This window comes from Cottoperca gobio, chromosome 16, assembly GCF_900634415.1.
Source record: "Cottoperca gobio chromosome 16, fCotGob3.1, whole genome shotgun sequence".
Lineage (NCBI taxonomy): Eukaryota > Metazoa > Chordata > Actinopteri > Perciformes > Bovichtidae > Cottoperca > Cottoperca gobio.
The window spans coordinates 24,643,554-24,664,226 of NC_041370.1; the positions used below are offsets into that span (position 1 = coordinate 24,643,554).

The 20,673-nt window shown below is 40.2% G+C and overlaps 1 protein-coding gene across 1 annotated transcript in view; it reads left to right on the forward strand.

The window, feature by feature from the left end:
- ascc3 (activating signal cointegrator 1 complex subunit 3) overlaps positions 1–20,673 on the forward strand; it is a 180,652-nt gene that overhangs the window by 125,378 nt on the left and 34,601 nt on the right. The window contains exons 21-27 of the mRNA XM_029451214.1: positions 11,889–12,114; positions 12,608–12,762; positions 16,805–16,903; positions 16,996–17,164; positions 19,264–19,484; positions 19,823–19,908; positions 20,176–20,342. Coding sequence (XP_029307074.1) covers positions 11,889–12,114; positions 12,608–12,762; positions 16,805–16,903; positions 16,996–17,164; positions 19,264–19,484; positions 19,823–19,908; positions 20,176–20,342 — 1,123 coding nt within the window. The remainder of the gene's footprint in view (positions 1–11,888; positions 12,115–12,607; positions 12,763–16,804; positions 16,904–16,995; positions 17,165–19,263; positions 19,485–19,822; positions 19,909–20,175; positions 20,343–20,673) is intronic.

Here is a 20,673-nt window from a genome sequence, read left to right on the forward strand (position 1 = left end):
TAGGTGTCTTTTAATCTCCAATATGCATATGCAGTGAAATGAAGCACCTCTAAGGTCAGTCATATAATTTGGCATTTATTTATCCAGCTTTGAAAGTCAGAAGTGATTCCACTATATTTCTCTCTCTCCTAATGTTATTTAATTGGCTTAGTCCCAGGGGGTTGTAGAGGCTGTCAATCAAGCTTAGATATCTTAATGCACCCACTCTAATCAATTCTTGTTAAATACAGTTTTTGGTGAGCCAATGATTATAAAGTGCTGCGGATGAAAACATTCAGAAAACACTCTCCATAAGTCCTACAGTCCTGCGTATTGATCAGATGTGTACATTGAAATATTGAATATTGAAATGGTGTAATATAAAGAAAACTGTGAGGGGGGAACAGTTAAACACGATGCTTTGACAGTGCTCCTAATTCTTGGGTTGTAATTGCTATTTCATATAAAATGAGCATCAGAATATACTGCTGAGAGTATTGCTGGTCATTTATTAGATGTGCTGAAGGTCGGTTCCACGCAGCCCATGTGGCCTTATTCAAGTCTAAATGACTTAGTGTGGGACAGAACTGCCACTGTTAGTATAAATGAACAGTCACACAGGAAAGTTAACTTATTATGGACAATTCTATCTTGTTATAACATTATCTATCATCGTGAGGGCCTGCTCATTAAAACAATAACTCGCTGCAGTGCGTGCCCAACTAATTAGCATTAGCAATGTAACAAACATATTGCCACCCAGATGTTGTTTTTACAAACATAATAAGTTTAAATTCCAGTGTAATGGAAGTAAGGCCACATGCACAGTAATTGCAGTGTGACCACTGAAATGATCTGTCGGCACATTACACTGCTTCTCTACGGGGAGCCAGTAGTGTCGGTGGTGCATGTTGCACAACTACATGTTCATTATTTGCCTCGTGCTTGACAACTTGAATGTTTGAGAAGTCAACTAACCACTATTTTCATTATTGATTAATCTGTCAAATATATTCTCAATGAACTGTTTGCTCAATAAAATGTCAGAGATTGGGATATCAATCACAGTTTCCTTCCCAATCCCAAAGTGATGCATTGCCCTTGAATGTTTTCTTACCAACAGTCCACCCACAGATATTCAGTTTACTCTCACGTAAGACAAAGAAACGCAGACTGCTGGATGTAGACTCTGAGTATAAGCATGCCATTGGATACGTGCTCCTCCCACTCTCTGTGTGTTACCGCTTTGCAGCCCTGTCGCTGCGTACTGTGCTTATCGCCGATTGTGATTTGTTTAAAGAAATAGAAACAAGCCGGAGCGTTTTCTCCCCTATAGCAAGTAGAATGATAATGTGTGCAGGCGAGCCTTTCTCCTGCGCTGACACAGCACTGTGGAGACAGTGAAGTAGTGACTAGTGACATTAACACTTAATCGAAAATAAGTTGGCAATCGATTTCCTCTCTGATCAAAGTGTTTCATGTCTACTGGCAAATAGTTCAGCCCATCATAGATTCTTGTGACGGCTTGTATTGATTCATCCCTGTAAAAAGGAAGGGAAATACTTCAATATGATTTCTTTTTCCCACCAAACATGGGAATGGGACAAGTATTATCATTTAATTCTCGTCCACAGTAGATTTGGCTGCACATGATTCAGTGGACAAATGTGGAGAAGGATAACTACGTATTGATCCTACTAACAACTTTATAGCCAAAGCCAAATGCATTCTTCTGTGCCACAGAGCTCCATTGTTGTCCAAAACTCATCAATTAGCCAGGGCTGCACTGGGGGCCATGGATCCAGGTTTGTGCTGAATGTGTGTGGAAGAACAACTTAAAGGATAAAGCTGACATTATTCTTTATTTATGTTATTGTGTTAGCAGAACTGGGTCAAAAGGAAACTACAATGTATGTGCGTATGATCAATGTATTGTTGGTTTGGGTCTGCACAGGGAAGAACATATCCAATATTGACAACACTAGGATTCATGGATTCATTTTGAATGTGAATGATGAAAGAATGTATTTAAAACAGCTGAAGCTATAGATATGAATCAGAATACACATGGATTAGAGGATACACTTGCTTATGATCTCCTAAAGGTAAAGGTAAAGAAGTAGCAAGATAACGGAGGGTGTAAAGCATATGATATTACCCCAACCTATGTGGAGGGAACCTCTGCCTGAAGCTCTCCCCAGAGACTATTGTATCCGAAAGGCCGTTTGACTTTCATTTGCTCCAACTCTGACAATCCAGCCTCCACCTTCCTCTCCCTTCTCCTCCCTCGTTTTTTAATATCCAGTTCTCAGAGATGAAACCATGTGACTGCTTCCAGAGGAGAAAGGAACTCTTGTGTGGAGGTTAAGAGACACCTTGTGGTCCCATGAGTCCATTACACAGATGATATAACAGACCTATCACAGGTTACTGAGGGCTGCAGTGTAACACCTTTAGCACTTACACTTTAATGGTGGGCTTGTATGGCATGTGGTATGAAAGACGTGTCTGTTAAAGTAGGGAAGCATTTCACTTGAGAAGGAGTAATACATGAGTGATAATGTAGTGTTACGGTAGAAGTAGACAGTACAGATGTACTGAAACACCTTCACTTCTCTTTCTCTGTAAACTCTCCATCTCTGCTCTTTAGATGTGCAGCTTTCAACTCATTTAGTTTGACAGCATACACTGATGCAGACACACTGAGACAAACCTCCAGGGACTCCAGAGCTACACCAGAGGAGGCTCATTAATGTCTGCGTTGGCTTTCATTTATGCTATTTTTACAAGTCTAGTCCACTGCCAGTCCTTTCATTGTGGCAGATCCGTGACAACCTGTCTCCGTGCCAAACCAGCTCCCCACTACACTGATCTACAACAATGAGCTGCAACTCAAAGACTGCTGCAAAATCAGAATGAGACAGTGGAGTGACAAACACACCTATCGGAAAAATGGCCGCCTTAAATAGAAACATAGCTTTGTGAAATAGTGGGACAATGTGAAGAAAACGGCCTATCAGTCCAGTCTGACTGGTAATTCAGCTCATCTGCAGTCTCATAGCCTTAGTTGTTCTCGGTTCACTAGCAAAGGACTCATCGTACACATTTGGAGACATTGTCTAGACGACATTTTGTGTGCCTTAAAAACCAGTTTGCAGTCCATAAGTTGTTTTGTATACAGCACACCCTCTTGTCTTTATTTTGTATCTATAGTTTTTCAATATCTGTGTATTAGCATAAGAAACCCTAGCATATTATTATATTATCATAAGGCTGCATCTGGCCTACTGAAGTTAAGCACCGGTAACATGGAAGCAAACCAGTACAGCTAAAAATGATGTTGTGATGGCTTATGTCACATGAGTCTAAAGGCACATGGGAAGGGAGAATGGATATTATAAGAATAATGACTGAGCCTGGTGATACCTGCCAACTGACCACTTCAGCAGGGAAATGATGCAGTAAAGAATATTGCAGGAAATTAAAACATGCTTATCAAATCCCTCCTGCTTAACTTGGATGTTTCTCGACATGTAATGGCTCACAGCAGGTCCAGTGTACTGTGATATTTGTATAGTACCTTCCTTACAAAATAAATCACAAAGTGCTTTACAGTATGGGAAAATAAACAGAATGAACATAAAACAGGAATATAATGCCATAATTAATGTACAATCAGGTAAAAATAAGATGAATAGTTATTAAATACTTAATGTGTAGGTATATTTGTTATCTGCTTAGAAGAATAGTGCAGCTAAAGAAGAACTACCAACCATCTCCAGCACTGAGTTGTCCTGACCCCACTTATAGAGAGCAACATTTAGAATGCATAATTGCAGCAGCAGAGAATACTTTATTTTGTGGTTCATTGCTTGTCAGAGATGTGCAAAATTTGGCACATAATGCAAACTAGATAAACTACGACGAAGGTAATTTACTGCATCAGTAGAACAGATACCCAACTAAACTGTAAAAACAAAATGATGTGAAACTTCGCACTGCTGAGTAAATATCCACCTTAGATGGAGATGAAACAGATTGAGTGAGAGGCAGATCGTGATAGAGAAGTGGAATAGAGTGGATGTAAGTGGAAACTCATCCTCCCACTCTATCCAGCATTAACAGCCAGCCCCTCTGAGCACCAAACATTATGACTACCAAGGGCCACTAAATGAAATCAACAGTTAACCAGCCAGCCTCAGCTCAACAACATAAATGATGGTGTTGGTGCTCATCACAGTCAGTGTTGGTAGGGAGGCCGTGAGACAGGCACCACCTAACTGCCGCTCTTCACCACAGAGCTTGGGAATCATTTTCCACATTTTGGCTTTGATTTTACACTTTGAAGCTGGAGTCTGCTGCATCATAATACTGATGCTTCCACGTTTCTAAAAATGCTTTTGCCTTCCCTGTACACTTACTTTAAGGATCAGGGATCTATGAGTGATCAAGGGAAATCGTCAGAAAGGTAAAGCCAGTTAGCTATACCCTCGTCTATTTAGTGGGGCTTTGAGAAGGTTTGACAACATGTATAATAGTTTATTTCAGCTCTGGTGTTGGCTGATGTTTACATAGTCACAGCAATGACAGACGGTGAGTGGAGCTGGCAGCTGGCTGTCTGCAGACAGAGTGAGCTCTGCAGCAGGAGCAGCAGCAAGTGGCAGGGCCTAATGGGACCTGATCAGGAGCTTAGGTCACTGCCATCTCAAATACAGCCCTGCACAGCAGACATCAGCTCTAACTCACCTTAGATTAGAGGCTGGAACCATGGCTGTAACACACTCTGACACCTCAAAGCAAAGCCTCAGCCATAGCATTTCAATTACCTACCTCCCCCGGCTCATGTGGATCTCAACTGCACAGCCTTGCCCTGAGGACTCCCATCAGGCCATAGTTTGCCCTGTTCTTACACGTATATGGCTTTAGACGTCATATTCAAATTGGAATTTATTTCTATTGTGTCATTTTTATGTGATTGTCATTTGAATAAATCACTGCACAAAGCATGAAAGTGGAAGGGTATCAGAATAAGAAATGCAGTGCCACACAATAGTTGGGTGAAGAAGGAAATACAAAATAATCTACATTTGTGAACTATTAAAGATCCTCCGTCGTGTCCTCTGACCACATCTACCACCAAAAGTGTTTTTACATACCTGGCCACAACTTCAGAGAGCATAGGTCTTCAACAGGGGGTCCGCGGAGGTACTGCAGGGGGGTCGCAAATCTTTTGTTTTTTGTATTACAAAAACACACGCCTACAGTCAGAGACAGAGTGGAGGAAAGGAGAGGGGTGAACTAAAATAAATCCTTTTAGCCTTTCATTCAATGAGAATGAGAAGGTGTGTCCAAACTTTTGACTGGTACCGTATATGTATATATATGTATGCGTGTGTGTATATATATACATTTATGTGTATATGCATGTTTGTGTATATACTGTGTACATATATGTATATACATGTATATGTATGCATATATATGTAGATATATGTATCAGTCCACTCCACCTTTATCCACAAGGTATGCATACAAAACCAGACAATCATTGCAGCCCAAACCCTCAGTCTGTGTGTGAGGCAGACAGCTGCTGACAGTAATGGGCTTTCACTTCTGTGCAGAGGAGTGCTAGGCGCTGACCTCTATTTAGATGCCCAGAGAGAGAGAGATGAAGTCCTGTGATGAGGACTCCCCTCAAGCCCAGCCAGGTCACAGCCCTACTGTCAGTCATCTGCACACATCTCTATCTCACACTCTGTGTGTGTGTGTGTGTGTGTGTGTGTGTGTGTGTGTGTGTGTGTGTGTGTGTGTGTGTGTGTGTGTGTGTGTGTGTGTGTGTGTGTGTGTGAGAATTTACAGCTAGTCAACACCTGTGCATTCTAATACAATTAAGCATTATACCTGCTGTTTCTGTGCAGTCCAACAGGATGTTGGATCTGGACTTATTGTCTACTTTAAACACACACAATCCCAGTGCGAGTTGCTTTCCCTCACTTTCCTTCAAATACTTTTCTTTCCTCTTGTTAAACTGACATCTTCTTCCACCTCTTTCAGATCCAGCGCTCCAGAAACAAGCAGATGAAGGAGATTTTCCCAGAAGGCTTTGGGATCCATCATGCTGGCATGCTGCGGTCTGACCGGAGCCTGATGCAGAGCATGTTCTCCAAAGGCCACCTTAAGGTGCTGGTCTGTACTGCCACACTGGCCTGGGGAGTGAACCTGCCGGCCCATGCAGTTATCATCAAGGTTCTACTATTTGCCTTTCTTTGTTTTGCTTTCCCTCTTGCATCTTAGTTCTCTTTGTTGGTCTCTGCTTGTCTTTCTTTGTTTTCTGTAAGCAGGCAAAGTAAGCACCCTGGGGTCTCAGCTTCTGGTACCCCAAAGGCTTCAATAACTCTGTTGTCATTTCATTTATTTGTTTGGTAATATATACCACTGAAAAATATAAAAACCTTAAAGTGGCACCTTCGATCTTTCAGACTCTAAACCCCAATATCATGTGTTTCTACTGAAGATATTAATCTTTAAAAACAACTTTATACTGTATAGTTTTATTTCTTAAAAGAAGACTGTCATTTTTGAAAACAGCTGGCCTTTGTAGTCTTTAACAAGTGTTTCTCAAACAGGAAGAAATAGTATCTTTAGCAGAAGGACGGATTGTAGGATTGATAAAAAAAATGTAATACAATCAACTACAGTGTGTGTTAATGAAGGAACATGTCACCCAGTGCAACAGTGAGGCTCATTGATGTGTTCTTAAAAGTCTTTTGACAAAGGTGGAGAAGAAGATATATCAGGCTTTGGATACACACAAGTAGAATATATTCTATTTCTCAAAGGATTATATGAATATTGAAATGCTAAAGCAAAAACCGAATAGTACAAATCTGTTAAAAAAAACTGTAGTTGAATATGCTTAAACTGTATTGGTATCACATCTGATACCTGTACCTTCACTAACCATGATGGGAGCCTTTAACTTGCATACTGTCACAGGAGCATTAATTTGTGTTGGCATGTTTCATCATAGCTTCTGATATTTAAACAGCTATTTCTAGTGCAAATACACATTATTCCAAATTGAACTTTGAAGAGACACTTTAAGATTTTTAAATACATATTCATTTACACTCAGCATTGTCTCTTAATTATGTTAAGTATTGAATATTAAGCTCTCCATGTGTTGTTGCACTGCAGGTAAAATACTATTAACTACCGGTAGTTATTTGTGAAGCTTCAACGATTAGTTGACTAATGGATTAATTGATTGAGAGAAAAACTGTCAAATATTTATAGAACCGATTAGTAACTTGTCATGCAAAATCATGTCATGCTGTTTTCAGCCTCTTGGAGATGTCCTTCCTTTCTCTGTTTCATATCATATTATAGGGAATATCTTTGGGTTTTTCACTGACAAAAACCAGACATTTAAAGACTTTGGACTTTGCAGGGATGGACATTTTTCACTTTTTCTGACATTTTATAGACAAATTGATTAATCTAGATAATAATGCAGATTATGAGCAGCGCATATGTAATGAGATATTCACTGAAATACATGTTCTTGCATATGTTCCCAGTCCTCTAAAGCCATTCTGTAAATGTCCCTGTCGTGGGACTAATAAAGGATTTCTGATTTCCATCTCTTGTGTCAATAACAGGGAACTCAAATCTACGATGCCAAGCGCGGTACCCTAGTGGATCTGGGCATCCTAGACGTCATGCAGATTTTCGGGCGTGCAGGTCGTCCACAGTTCGACAAGTACGGGGAGGGCACCATCATCACCACCCACGAAAAACTAAGCCACTACTTGACCCTGCTCACCCAGCAGAACCCCATCGAGAGTCAGTTCCTGGACAGCCTGGCAGACCACCTCAACGCTGAGGTCAGTCTCAGTCTATTTAGAGTTTATGAGAACTGTAAGGTGTTTGTTTTTCCCCAAACTAATTAAGGTTAAAAGAAAGTGGCCCCCCTAGGGCAATACAAAAGTCACCTCATGTCTGGATGATTTTTTGTTGTTTTATCCAGTACTAATGGACAGAAATTCCTTTTGTGTTCAGTTTGATGTCTGTTAGAGCTGAGGAAGTCTAAACTGTGTGTAGAGACTGCCGTTTCCTTGAATGTCCACTGGATGGCGACATAGACTGATGTTAGTGTCTTTATGTGAAGAGTCTTTCTCTCTTCTCTCTTCTGATTTAGATTGCTCTGGGGACCGTCACCAACGTGGAGGAGGCAGTGAAGTGGCTCAGTTATACTTACCTCTACGTTCGCATGAGGGCCAACCCACTGGCATACGGCATCAATCACAAGGCTTATCAGGTTTGTGATCCAGAGTGTCATTATTTTATTCTGCATGTCTTTACAAAGGAGAGGTCTCCTCAGGATTGTTTAAAATATAGTGACAATAAAAATAATAAAGTATCTCATTTCAATCTAGCATCATTCTAATCTTGATTGTGACTGATTGAACCACTTGTGTCAAATGTTTTGAGAATTCTTATTCTTATAAAGTTTTTTCTGCTACGAAAGTGAAAAGTGAAAATGAAGTGCAGTCTTAAAAATAATAAGACAAATCCAGAGATCCATCCATCCATCGTCTACCGCTTATCCGGGGTCGGGTTGCGGGGGCAGCAGCTCCAGAGATAAAACAAACTAAACATAACTTTAACTAAAAATTAAGCGTTTACATTTTTTTCAGATGGATCCCTCCTTGGCGCTGTACAGGAAGGAGCTTGTGGTGGAATCAGGCAGAAAGTTGGATAAGGCCAAGATGATCCGCTTCGAGGAGCGCACCGGCTACTATGCCTCCACTGACATGGGCAGGACTGCCAGCCACTTCTATATCAGATACAACACCATAGAGGTAAACTCACTACTACATCAGATACAACACCATAGAGGTAAACTCACTACTACATTAGAAACAACACCATAGAGGTAAACTCACTACTACATCAGATACAAGACCATAGAGGTAGACTCACTACTACATCAGAAACAACACCATAGAGGTAAACTCACTACTACATTAGAAACAACACCCTAGAGGTAAACTCACTACTACATCAGAAACAACACCGTAGAGGTAGACTTACTATTACATCAGATACAACACCATAGTGGTAGACTCACTACTACATCAGATACAACACCGTAGAGGTAAACTCACTACTACATCAGATACAACACCATAGAGGTAGACTCACTACTACATCAGATACAACACCATAGAGGTAGACTTACTATTACATCAGATACAACACCATAGAGGTAAACTCACTACTACATCAGAAACAACACCATAGAGGTAAACTCACTACTACATCAGAAACAACACCATAGAGGTAAACTCACTACTACATTAGAAACAACACCATAGAGGTAAACTCACTACTACATCAGAAACAACACCATAGAGGTAAACTCACTACTACATTAGAAACAACACCATAGAGGTAAACTCACTACTACATCAGATACAAGACCATAGAGGTAGACTCACTACTACATCAGAAACAACACCATAGAGGTAAACTCACTACTACATTAGAAACAACACCATAGAGGTAAACTCACTACTACATCAGATACAACACCATTTTCTTAACAAGAATCAGAAGAGATGTCCAGACATTTTTCATGGTGTGATTAAATTCTGCCCAACTGGTCCAGGGTCCAGCCCAAGAAATAAAGACACAAAAAGGGAGCAATTTGTTGTTGTTTATAACTTAAGAACTAACTAACTAAGTTTTTTTTTTAAGTTTTCCCAGTTCACTAATTTTTGTGTCAGAATTACAATCAACTTCGCATTTTTGAGGTTCCTGTATCCTTCAATGAAAGAACAATATTTGTCCAATGCGTCAGCAAACAGATATATTTTACCACTTGTATCTGATTAATAATTTTTCAATTACACCATATTTAGTTTGTATGACTGTGTCAGACATAATAACTTGTCCTGATTGAAAGACCATTAACCCCGTGTATCCCTTTTCCCTCCTTCTGTGAAGACTTTCAATGAACTTTTCAACTCTCAGCGAACAGAAGCTGACATCCTCAGTATTGTGTCCAGGGCCGAAGAGTTTGATCAGCTGAAGGTGAGAGGCCATCATGTGAGCTTCAGTCAAGCACTGAGATCTCACCAACATATCTCTTTATCTATAGTGCGACTTGTGTTCCAAAAATAAAAGTTGTAATTATTAACATGTAGTTAAGTCACATATAACAAGCTAACTGAGTATTTATGCCCAGTGCATGTAGTTGAAATGTACTTATCCACATTGTAATATGAAAAAGGCTAGTGCATTATGTTGGTGATGTGTGTTGGCAGGTTCGTGATGAGGAGATGGAGGAGCTGGACCAGTTGCTGTCTAACTACTGTGAGCTGCCCGCTGCAGGCGGGGTGGAGAATGGCTATGGCAAGATCAACGTTCTGCTTCAGACGTACATCAGCCGGGGAGAGGTGGACAGCTTCTCCCTCATCTCAGACCTGTCCTATGTGGCACAGGTGAGGGAAAAGGAGCAACACATACACACACACTGCAAGAAAATCAATATATCAGATAATTCAGTTTAACGTCTTGCCGTACAATGAATTAATTAGATCCAGGTTACAGGCTGCAGGTCCAGGTACGAGACAAACTCAATGAGGTGCTTGTATTTATTGCAGTTTTATTTGGACTGAGATACATGTTAAACACAACATTGTGCTTAGTGCTGCATTTAATGATTATTTCCATTAACAATGTATATGGCAATTTCTTGTTGAATGGAGTAATTCTTTTTTTTACAAAACAAACACACAAAATATATTTGAGAAGCTGGAACCAGTCATTTTGGCTTAAAAATTATCTTTTAAATTAATTGTGCGTGTGTGTGTGCTTGCGTGTGTGTTTGTGTGTTTATCTCATTTGAAACACTATTGCTGCTGTCTTTGCCAGGACGCCTACAGAAATAGATTTTCTAAGGAAACTGAGACTTACATTATGTATTTTCAATTCTTTATTGACATCGAAGAGTGGCTCTGAGTAATAACACTATAAGACAACTGGTAGTGTTTTCATGTGAGCCCATACAGTTCTTCAGCAAGCAAGCAACATGACTTATCTTGTTAAAATGACCTGGTTTTCAAATCTTGAAATGAATGTATTTACACATCTCCCTACTTTCATCATTCTACATCCACCTGCTCACCTTATCAAGCTTTCCAAAAGGCACCATAGTAACGAGTGGCTGAGTACTGGGAATAGTTTGGGCAGATTTGCACTCATAGGGCTGATGCATGCTAGAAGGTCAGTGATGGCCACTACAGTGGACCAATGAGGATTTTAAGTCGGTCGAGTGTCCCACATGATGTGAGCAGTTGTGCAACTCTAAATGGTGCTGGAGCTTCCGGAGCAGAAGAGAGTGAATAAAGGTTATCAGGATCCTGTTCTCCCCAGACTTCAGACCTCCCTGTGTCCAGTCAGACCTCTCGCTCTCCACCAGATATCAAACAGAGCACAGACAGATTTCAATAATCCCCTCCAGAGTGCATTCAGACCTAAGCAGACAATCAGATCACATTAACACCTGACCAAATCAATCACCGCCTGACCGGACTTGAGCAGTCTATCAGCAAGCAACACTGCCACCTGACCTCTCCTCCAGAACTGATGTGAGCAATCCATCAGCCCACAGCTGTGGCTGACACCTGAGCGTCTGAACCCAGCCAGACTTCCTCCTGATCACACATGATTAATCACCAGCATGATGTACCATACAGCTGCTGCCAGTGACTTCTGCTTCAATACAAATGTTTTTCACAAGTTCTTTTCAAAATGTTACAGTTTACCTTTAAAACTGTCGCTGTCTACAACTACTGCTGGGATTGATGTTGATGTCCTTCTGCTGTTGTCCCTTCTCACAGAATGCTGCTCGGATCGTCAGGGCTTTGTTTGAGATCGCCCTGAGGAAGCGGTGGCCTACCATGACCTACCGACTGCTCACCCTCTGTAAGATGATTGATAAGCGGCTGTGGGGCTTTACCCACCCTCTCCGCCAGTTCCCCAACCTAAGCCATGTTGTACTGAACCGCTTGGAGGAGAAGAAGCTCACTGTGGACAAACTGAAGGAAATGAGGAAGGATGAGATCGGTAAACACAACTGAATCCAAGCTTCACTAGTGTATATGTATTCAGAATGTATAAATGACTCTAATACTGGCTTAAAACACCCAAATGTTGTCATTATGAAATAATTTCTCAAATAGTGGCGTGTTCCTTTTATTTACCTCAACTGCAGGAAATACAGGCCTTTCTTTAAAAAATGCTTATACTAGTAATAATATAAGCATTTTTTATAACTCAACACTTTCTCCATTTCTTACCTGTTGTCTTGATGTCATACAACACAGTGATTGAAATTCATTAGTGAATGAAAGCTGTATCTATGTTAAAAAGAGAAACTCAAAGCAGCAGATTGCTGCCTATGACACTTATGGAATTGATGCCAAAGAAATGTATATTGTTGCTGAATTTAGCTTATTTATTGGCTTTTATTTGGGAATTTACTGTAATCTGTATAAACTACATCAGGTTTACTTATAATTCTGATAACACATGTTAAAGCCAGGTGTGATGTTCCCAGGTCACATGCTGCACCATGTCAACATCGGGCTGACAGTCAAACAGTGTGTCCACCAGATCCCATCCATCACAATGGAGGCCAGCATTCAGCCAATCACACGCACCGTCCTACGTGTTCGTCTCATCATCACGCCTGACTTTCGCTGGCACGATCAGGTAAACATGGCAGACATGACATGACACACACTGGAACATGCCACCATTCTGCCGTCTGCTTCTCTGTACATTTGCAAAGAAAATGAAAAACAAAAGCATTTATTGAAAGTCATTTTCAAGAGGTTCGGGCTCACTTTGTGTTGCAGTTTCCAGATGCATTTGTCAGCCTACCAGACTTCTACCTAAAGATACACAATTTTACACAAACACTCCAAAGTTCAGTTGTGAAGCTCAACACGGCTCATACCTTGGACGATTTAGTTTGGCAATAGAACAAAAGTCATTCCTCACAAATCATCTGCTTCTGCTTTTTCACGCAGTTCTCAAAATGGTATTGTATGAAAATGAATTTAGTTAGAGGACTTTGGATTAGTTTGTGTGATTTGTGATACTGGGCTATATACATTAAATTTACTTGACTTGATCATTTAAATATAATTCATAAATAATACAGAAAAGTATCTTTATAATACCTCCAATGAATAACATTTTAGAATATATAATAATGAATATTGGTATGAATGAATATTGATTTGCTTTGTTGTCACTGTGTTTCGGGAGCATAGAAATCACATTCACATACAGTGACTGATGGATAAACTGATCATTATTTTGCAGCATGTGAAGCTATTTAAGTTTAGCGTGGAACTACACAGGCATGTACGAGCCTGTAGTGAAGCTGCTGCTGTGAAACCTGTGTGTTGCCCTGGAGGCTCTGACGCATGGGATCATGTCCGTGTGTCTGCAGGATGTGCTGTGTTGTGCCTGCTCCTCCCGCTGACAGACAAAGCTGTACGTGGGAGTGTGCATAACCTGTGTCTGTGAAAACGCACAAGCTGCTGGTCAAACAGGCCTCACTTTGTGTAGGGACAAAAACCACAGTGGACCTGGATTTATATATATATATATATATATATATATATATATATATGTATGTATATATATATATATATATCTGTATATATATATCTATATATATATCTCTCTCTAATATATAATATGTGTATATATATATATATATATAATATATATATATAATATCTATATCTAACTCATATATCTCTGTATATATCATCCTCTATATATCTCCTCTCTCTCTCTCTATATCTATCCTCTCTCGGTATCTGTCTCTATCTCTCTCTCTCTTCCTGTATCTTATCTCTATCTATCTCTCTCTCCTGTCTCTCTCTCGCTCTCATCTCTCTGTCTCTTCTCTATTGTCTCTCATTCTGTCTCTCTCTCTGTCTCTGTCTCTCTCTCTATCTGTCTCTCTCTCTTTCTCTCTCTCTCTCTCTCTCTCTCTTTCTCTCTCTCTTCTCTCTCTCTCTATCTCTCTCTTCGTCTCTCTCTCTTCTCTCTCTCTTTCTCTCTCTCTCTCTCTCCTCTGTCTCTCTCTGTCTCTCTCTCTGTCTCTATCTCTCTCTCTCTCTCTCTCTCTCTGTCTCTCTCTCTTCTCTCTCTCTCTCTGTCTCTCTCTCTTTCTCTCTCTCTTGTCTCTCTCTCTCTCTCTCTGTCTCTCTCTCTCTTCTCTCTCTATATATATTATATGTATATATATATGTTAGGGAAACAACATCTAATTAGAATCTAAGACCTAAAATATAGGAATATCATATAATATAACATGAAATATAATATATACTGTGTTATTCTGGTGAGTACTCGTAAAATATATGAACTGCAATGTAGACAGTCTGTGCAGTAATGTAGTATGTATATATAAAGTAGTAGCTTAAGATGAGACACTACAGGCAAAAACAAACAAAACAATGTTTTCATGCGCTGGTCAATTTTGAGATGTTGGTTCCAGAACGTGTCTTCTTTCAGACTAGTGGGAAGAATACGTCCAAGTGCACATTAAAGTGTTTATTTTACAAACTTTGTGTCTGTAGATGTTCACCAAAAGTTAGCATTAGATAATGCCTCATTTGCATATTTAAACATAACATTTCAGAAAGCATGTCAAAGTGTTACCCTTCACTTGTAGTGTCTCTTTATTTGAATGTCTGTTTCCTTGCTGTGAGCACCATAGATGGAATTCCTTTCTCTTCTATTGTAATGTGTGTCAGGTAGAAATGTCAGAGACTGAACAGATCCAACCCAAACACTCTGATGGCTAGAGACACTAGGTTGTCTTGTGATTTGGTACATTACAGTAAAACAGGGACTTTGGGAATATACAGTATAACATATGTACATATGTTCATTTTCTACACTGGATCTTACCATGGTGTCAGTCCCAATGCTCTGACGCATACAGTGGAATTAAGATACTTGACAGTATGTCTTGTATCAGTGATGCTCTCACGTATGCACTAAAATAAGAGGGGGTTAAATGTGATTACTGACCTGCTGCACGTTTATCTTTGCGTTGACGGTCACCAGGTTTCTACTCAGCATGTAAACGTCTGCTGCTCACCTGATTACTCAAAATAAACTCAGATCAATATGCTGAATTGTTCCTAAGGCCTCGGAGTCACAGCAAAATCACATCAAAATGTCTTTAAACACTTCTCAAACCACTCCTGCAGTGTAACCAACTGCAAAAAAACACAAAAGCTCGATACTACTTCACTGTAGCCACCTCGTCACTCCAAAGCACCGCCGCTCGTAACAGCAGCAGTGATTGTGTAGAACAGAGCAGAAGTGGAGAAATAGATTGTGCTGTGACTCCAAGCTGCCTACAGCTGCTATCCTCCATGAAGGAACAAGATACACACTTTTCAGAGCCTACAGGATGTGAGACATTTCTACCAAATATATTTTCAGTAAATCGTTGATTTGACTTTTGGCCACTACTGTAGGTCCAGGGAAGGCTGCATCTGTCTCCTCTTCCTGTATCTTGAGCAGCACCCCACACACACACCAAAACTATTTCCTGTCACAACAAGTGTAGTCATGTTCCCATCTTCACAGAAGAGCTGTTATTCTTCCAGCCATGGAATCTCCATCTGTCCTTGAGAGCCTGAATGCCTCCAGGCCTCGCCAGCATGTCCCACCTCAGTGGGCAGACTGGCCAGAGGGGATCATGGGAAGCTTAGTCCGGAGTTTGTCATGGAATCTGAGAGGAATAGGAAGCTCATTGTAGCGGGGCTGAATATGAAGATGAATGTTTATGTCCGATTAGCGATGCATGCTCCAATCATGGGAGAGTGGTAATGGAAGACCGGCTGGCTTAGCTGTGATCCGGCTGCAGAGCCAGGACACATGTACCGACACATGAGCCGCCTCCCTGATGGCACCCAGGCAGCAGACCACACCCACACATTAGCATATACTGTCAAGTACTGGTGTTTATTGTTCTTCATTCAGATTCATATGCGATACATATTATTATTAAGTTTGAAGGCTGATATTGTGTTCATTGAAAATAAAATGCTCAGTGCTTATATAGTTTTCTAATAGTTTTTACTGTTTTCTCATTTATTTTAACGTCTCTAAATTATAAATGTTTACGCTATTCCCTCCAAATGTTTCCTACACACATACACACACGCACAAACACACACACTCACACTCACACACACACACACATGCACACAGAAAGTGATAACCTAGAAACCGATCAGTACTCCTTTGCTGGAATATTCCCCTTCTCCAGGTTCACTGCATGTTATTTTGTGATAATTTGATGAAACAATACTTTTTTCAAGAAAAAGCATCATATAGCATAATATCTACCGAAATAGTTTGACTCTGGGCCCCTTAACAAGACAGGGCCTCAAGATCAGGAATAAATACAGGAGCCACATTAAGACCTGTACCACTTCAGTGTTGTTGTTGTTGTTGTTGTTGTTGTTGTTGTTGTTGTTGTAGGGCATATTATCAAGAGAAGAGTTTAAATAACCATAAAGTTGAATCTCCACCTCTCAGCCTCAGTGATAATGGATATAATGAGTTTGACAACAGTCGTATATATAATAGCATTAGGGATTGTATTATTAGGGATTGTATTATATTGACAATTGGTGAGTGTGTATTTTATTTAGTTCCCTCCCTGCTGAACAGAATGTCTGATTAAAAAGTTATTTTCCTGACTCAGGTCCATGGGTCAGTGGGGGAGCCATGGTGGTTGTGGGTGGAGGATCCCATCAATGATCACATATACCACTCTGAGTACTTACTCCTGCAGAAGAAACAGGTTAGTGTATTTTTCCTTCTTGATTGCACCATGATTGATGTGTGTTGTTGTGTTCTGTACCTTTATTTGTGTGTGTGTGTTCCTCCCCCCAGGTGGTAACAGAAGAGCCTCAGCACATAGTGTTCACCATCCCTATCTTTGAGCCACTGCCCTCCCAGTACTACATCAAGGCGGTGTCTGACCGCTGGCTCGGGGCCGAGGCCGTCTGCATCATTAACTTCCAGAACCTCATCTTACCCGAGAGACACCCCCCACACACTGGTACACACACGCACACATTTATGATGTGACGACAGGGATTTGACTTAACTTGACTTGAATTTAAAATCTTGATACTTAGTCTGTTAGTCGTTTACAGTTCAACACTGTGGAAGGTTTCCAGCTGTTAGATTGCAGTTGCTGCAGTTCCTTGTTTAGAGCCAGACTGAGTACTGCCCACACTAGTCCTGTCAGTGGTGGAAGACAGACTCAGACCCTTTACTTCAGTAAAAGCAGCAGTATCACATGTCGAAATGCTCCAAAAAGAATTCAGCAAAAATGCAATTGAAGTAAAAAAGTAAAAGTGATAAAAGAAAGTAGTACAATGTCCCCTGTGACTGAAGTATTATTATATATGACATTAGCAGAAATATTGGATAATAAAAATGTAAAAAGGGTTTTTATGTACAATTTTAATCTGAAAAGTAACTAAATCTGTCAAATAAATATGGTTCATTAAAAATAACAATATTTCCTTTGAACTGTAAGGAAGAAGAAGTAAAGTAGAAAACATAGAAATAGTCAAGTACAATTTTGAGGTACTTTGTTTCCTGCCTGCTTTTGTATTCACTAGAGCTGTACGTCCACTTTAATAGCACGAGCTGTAAACCCTCCTTTCTCCTGCAGCAGGGTCAGATGTATTGGCCGATATTAATATCAATTCAAACGGATGTGTAACATACTTCTTTGTCACATGAGACTTTTTAACTGTAGTGTAAATGATCCATAAATTGTTGGACTAAACTGGCACAGACATCAAGTAAGCTTTCATAGACTGATGGATGAGGCATATTTCATATACTGAAATTGAAAATCTAATACTGGCATAAACCAAAGGATACTTTGTCTAAAAACACCAACTATAATTTACAGTCAGCTTAAATCAGCGGCTCACCACCACAAAGTGGCTTATCTGTTTGGAAGCTGCACAGAGACATCAAAACCCTCTGTAGACCGGAGAACAAAAGCATGTAATCCTCCCATACTCCACTCATTCACTCCTCCAGACTGTAAGAAAGGAAGCAGCTTATTATTTCTGACCACATTTCCCCTCGGTAAGAGCAGACACAATTAAAGCAGCTATGAGGGGAAAAGCCCACAGCACAGAGGAGATCATACCACAGGCTGAAGGAAGCTTCACTGTTTGACCAACGTCTCCAGTCTAAAACTCTCTTATATAAAGGTCTCAATTTCTCATGTTCTGTTATACAAATGTAAGGAAAATGCATCACATGAGAACATATCGTGGCTTGGCCTCAACTAATAAACTCAAGCATCAGATATGTGGTTGATCTCTGATGAAGAGCGCAGGGATTTAAAAGAGGGTCACCCCAGCACTGCCCGTACAGTACTCAGGAAAGGTGCTGTTTCTATTCCGTTATGGTGGAAGAAAACCTCAGCACTAATCAGTGTTTTCATAAGAACAATTTGTTCAAATGACTAATATGAGAGGGGAAGCTCCTAGTGAGGGACCGGCAGAGAATCATAACTCATTCATGTCGTAATTACCAGTTTATATCTTGTAGATGCATGTCCACATTCACAACTTGGAAACTCAGATATTTCTGAACATATACCCAATTTGGTGCTTTTTAAAAAAGATTATCCAAATAATGCAGATATCCAAACATGGATACCTCATGTCAGCCTAAGCCTGTCATTAAAGGTTCAGTTGGTAGTTTAAAAGAATATCACTGCTCCATCAAACTGTTAAAAGCTGATCAAATATGAATCAAGATTCTGTTACTGCTCTGCCTGTTTCTCGCCTCCAATATTTTCAACATCCCTCCCTAGTTTGACAGTTTGATCAGAAAAGATATGACCTGTTGTCCGTCATAAAGAAGAACATGTTTTTAATCTCTACCATCCATCTGATCTCTGGCTTTCACACTGCTGCAATACAAACAAGTCCTGGGACTGTTTCGACCTGTTATCGCACTCTTTTAGTTTTGAATCCTAATTTTGATGTAACTAAATGTCAGGTGACTTAAACTCTTTTTTCCAGGGTACAGGAAGTGTACCCCACTTTTTGCTGTCATAAACATTGGAAGAAGAAGAAAATAATCCAGATTCATCTTCTCCCATTTCTCTTTCCCTCTCAGAGCTGCTGGACCTGCAGCCGTTGCCGGTGTCAGCTCTGGGTAACCGGGAGTTTGAGAGCTTGTACAAGTTCACTCACTTCAACCCCATCCAGACTCAGATCTTCCACACGCTTTATCACACCGACACTAACGTCCTGCTGGGGGCGCCAACAGGCTCTGGAAAAACCATCGCAGCAGAGCTGGCCATGTTCCGGGTTTTCAAAGAGTATCCAAACTCTACGGTTTGACTGGCTCTTTTGTTTTGTTCAACATTTGTACTAAGTGCTGTTTACATAAGAAACTGAGAACCACAGCAAAGAAGACTGGAATCTGTTCAACCCTCAAGAAAAACAATGTCAATAAACTAAATATATAGACAATTTCCCTTTTAGTCAAACAAACCACAACAAGTTAATTAATTCACTGTTACCTAAGAGCAGCCGCCACCTGAAGTGATGCTTAGAGATGCTCCAACAGGGGAAGTTGTGGTAATACAGTTATAATGTACATCCAGCCTAGGGGAACCTGGCAGTGTTTCTTGCCATTGAATGACTGTTTGAATGTGTTGCTGTGTGTTCAGGTGGTGTATATCGCCCCCATGAAAGCCCTGGTCAGAGAGAGGATTGAGGACTGGAAGGTCAGGATTGAGGAGCAGCTTGGGAAGAAGTAAGTATCAGTAACAGAGTATACCCTCACAAAGTGGCAGAATGCATTAATGGTTTATTGCTGTTAGTTGGCATGAACTGCTGTCATATGGTTTACAAAGTCATGAAGAGTCTTGTGTGTAGGGACTATTGACAATATTACAATTTTACATTTTTATTTCAACAAATATTTACAATTGTAAAATATCATCACCATTTCTGAATAAAAAAAAACATTTTGTAAATGTAGGAATAATGATAGTGTGTCCTTGTCCTTATCTGTGTGTAGAGTGGTGGAACTGACGGGTGACGTGACTCCAGACATGAGAGCGATAGCACAAGCTGACCTCATCGTCACCACACCAGAGAAATGGGATGGAGTGAGCAGAAGCTGGCAGAACAGAAGCTACGTTCAGAAAGTGGCCATTCTCATCATCGATGAGATCCACCTGCTGGGTAAGAGCCCTTTATCACATTCTGTAGGGCATGTACTACACTACACTACATTACACTACATTACACTACATTACACTACACTACATTACACTACACTACACTACATTACACTACATTACACTACATTACACTACACTACATTACATTATACATTACACTACATTACACTACATTACATTACATTACACTACATTGCATTACACTACATTACACTACATTACATTACACTACATTACACTACATTACATTACACTACATTACATTACGGTACACTACATTATACTACACTACATTACACTACATTACATTACACTACACTACACTACATTAC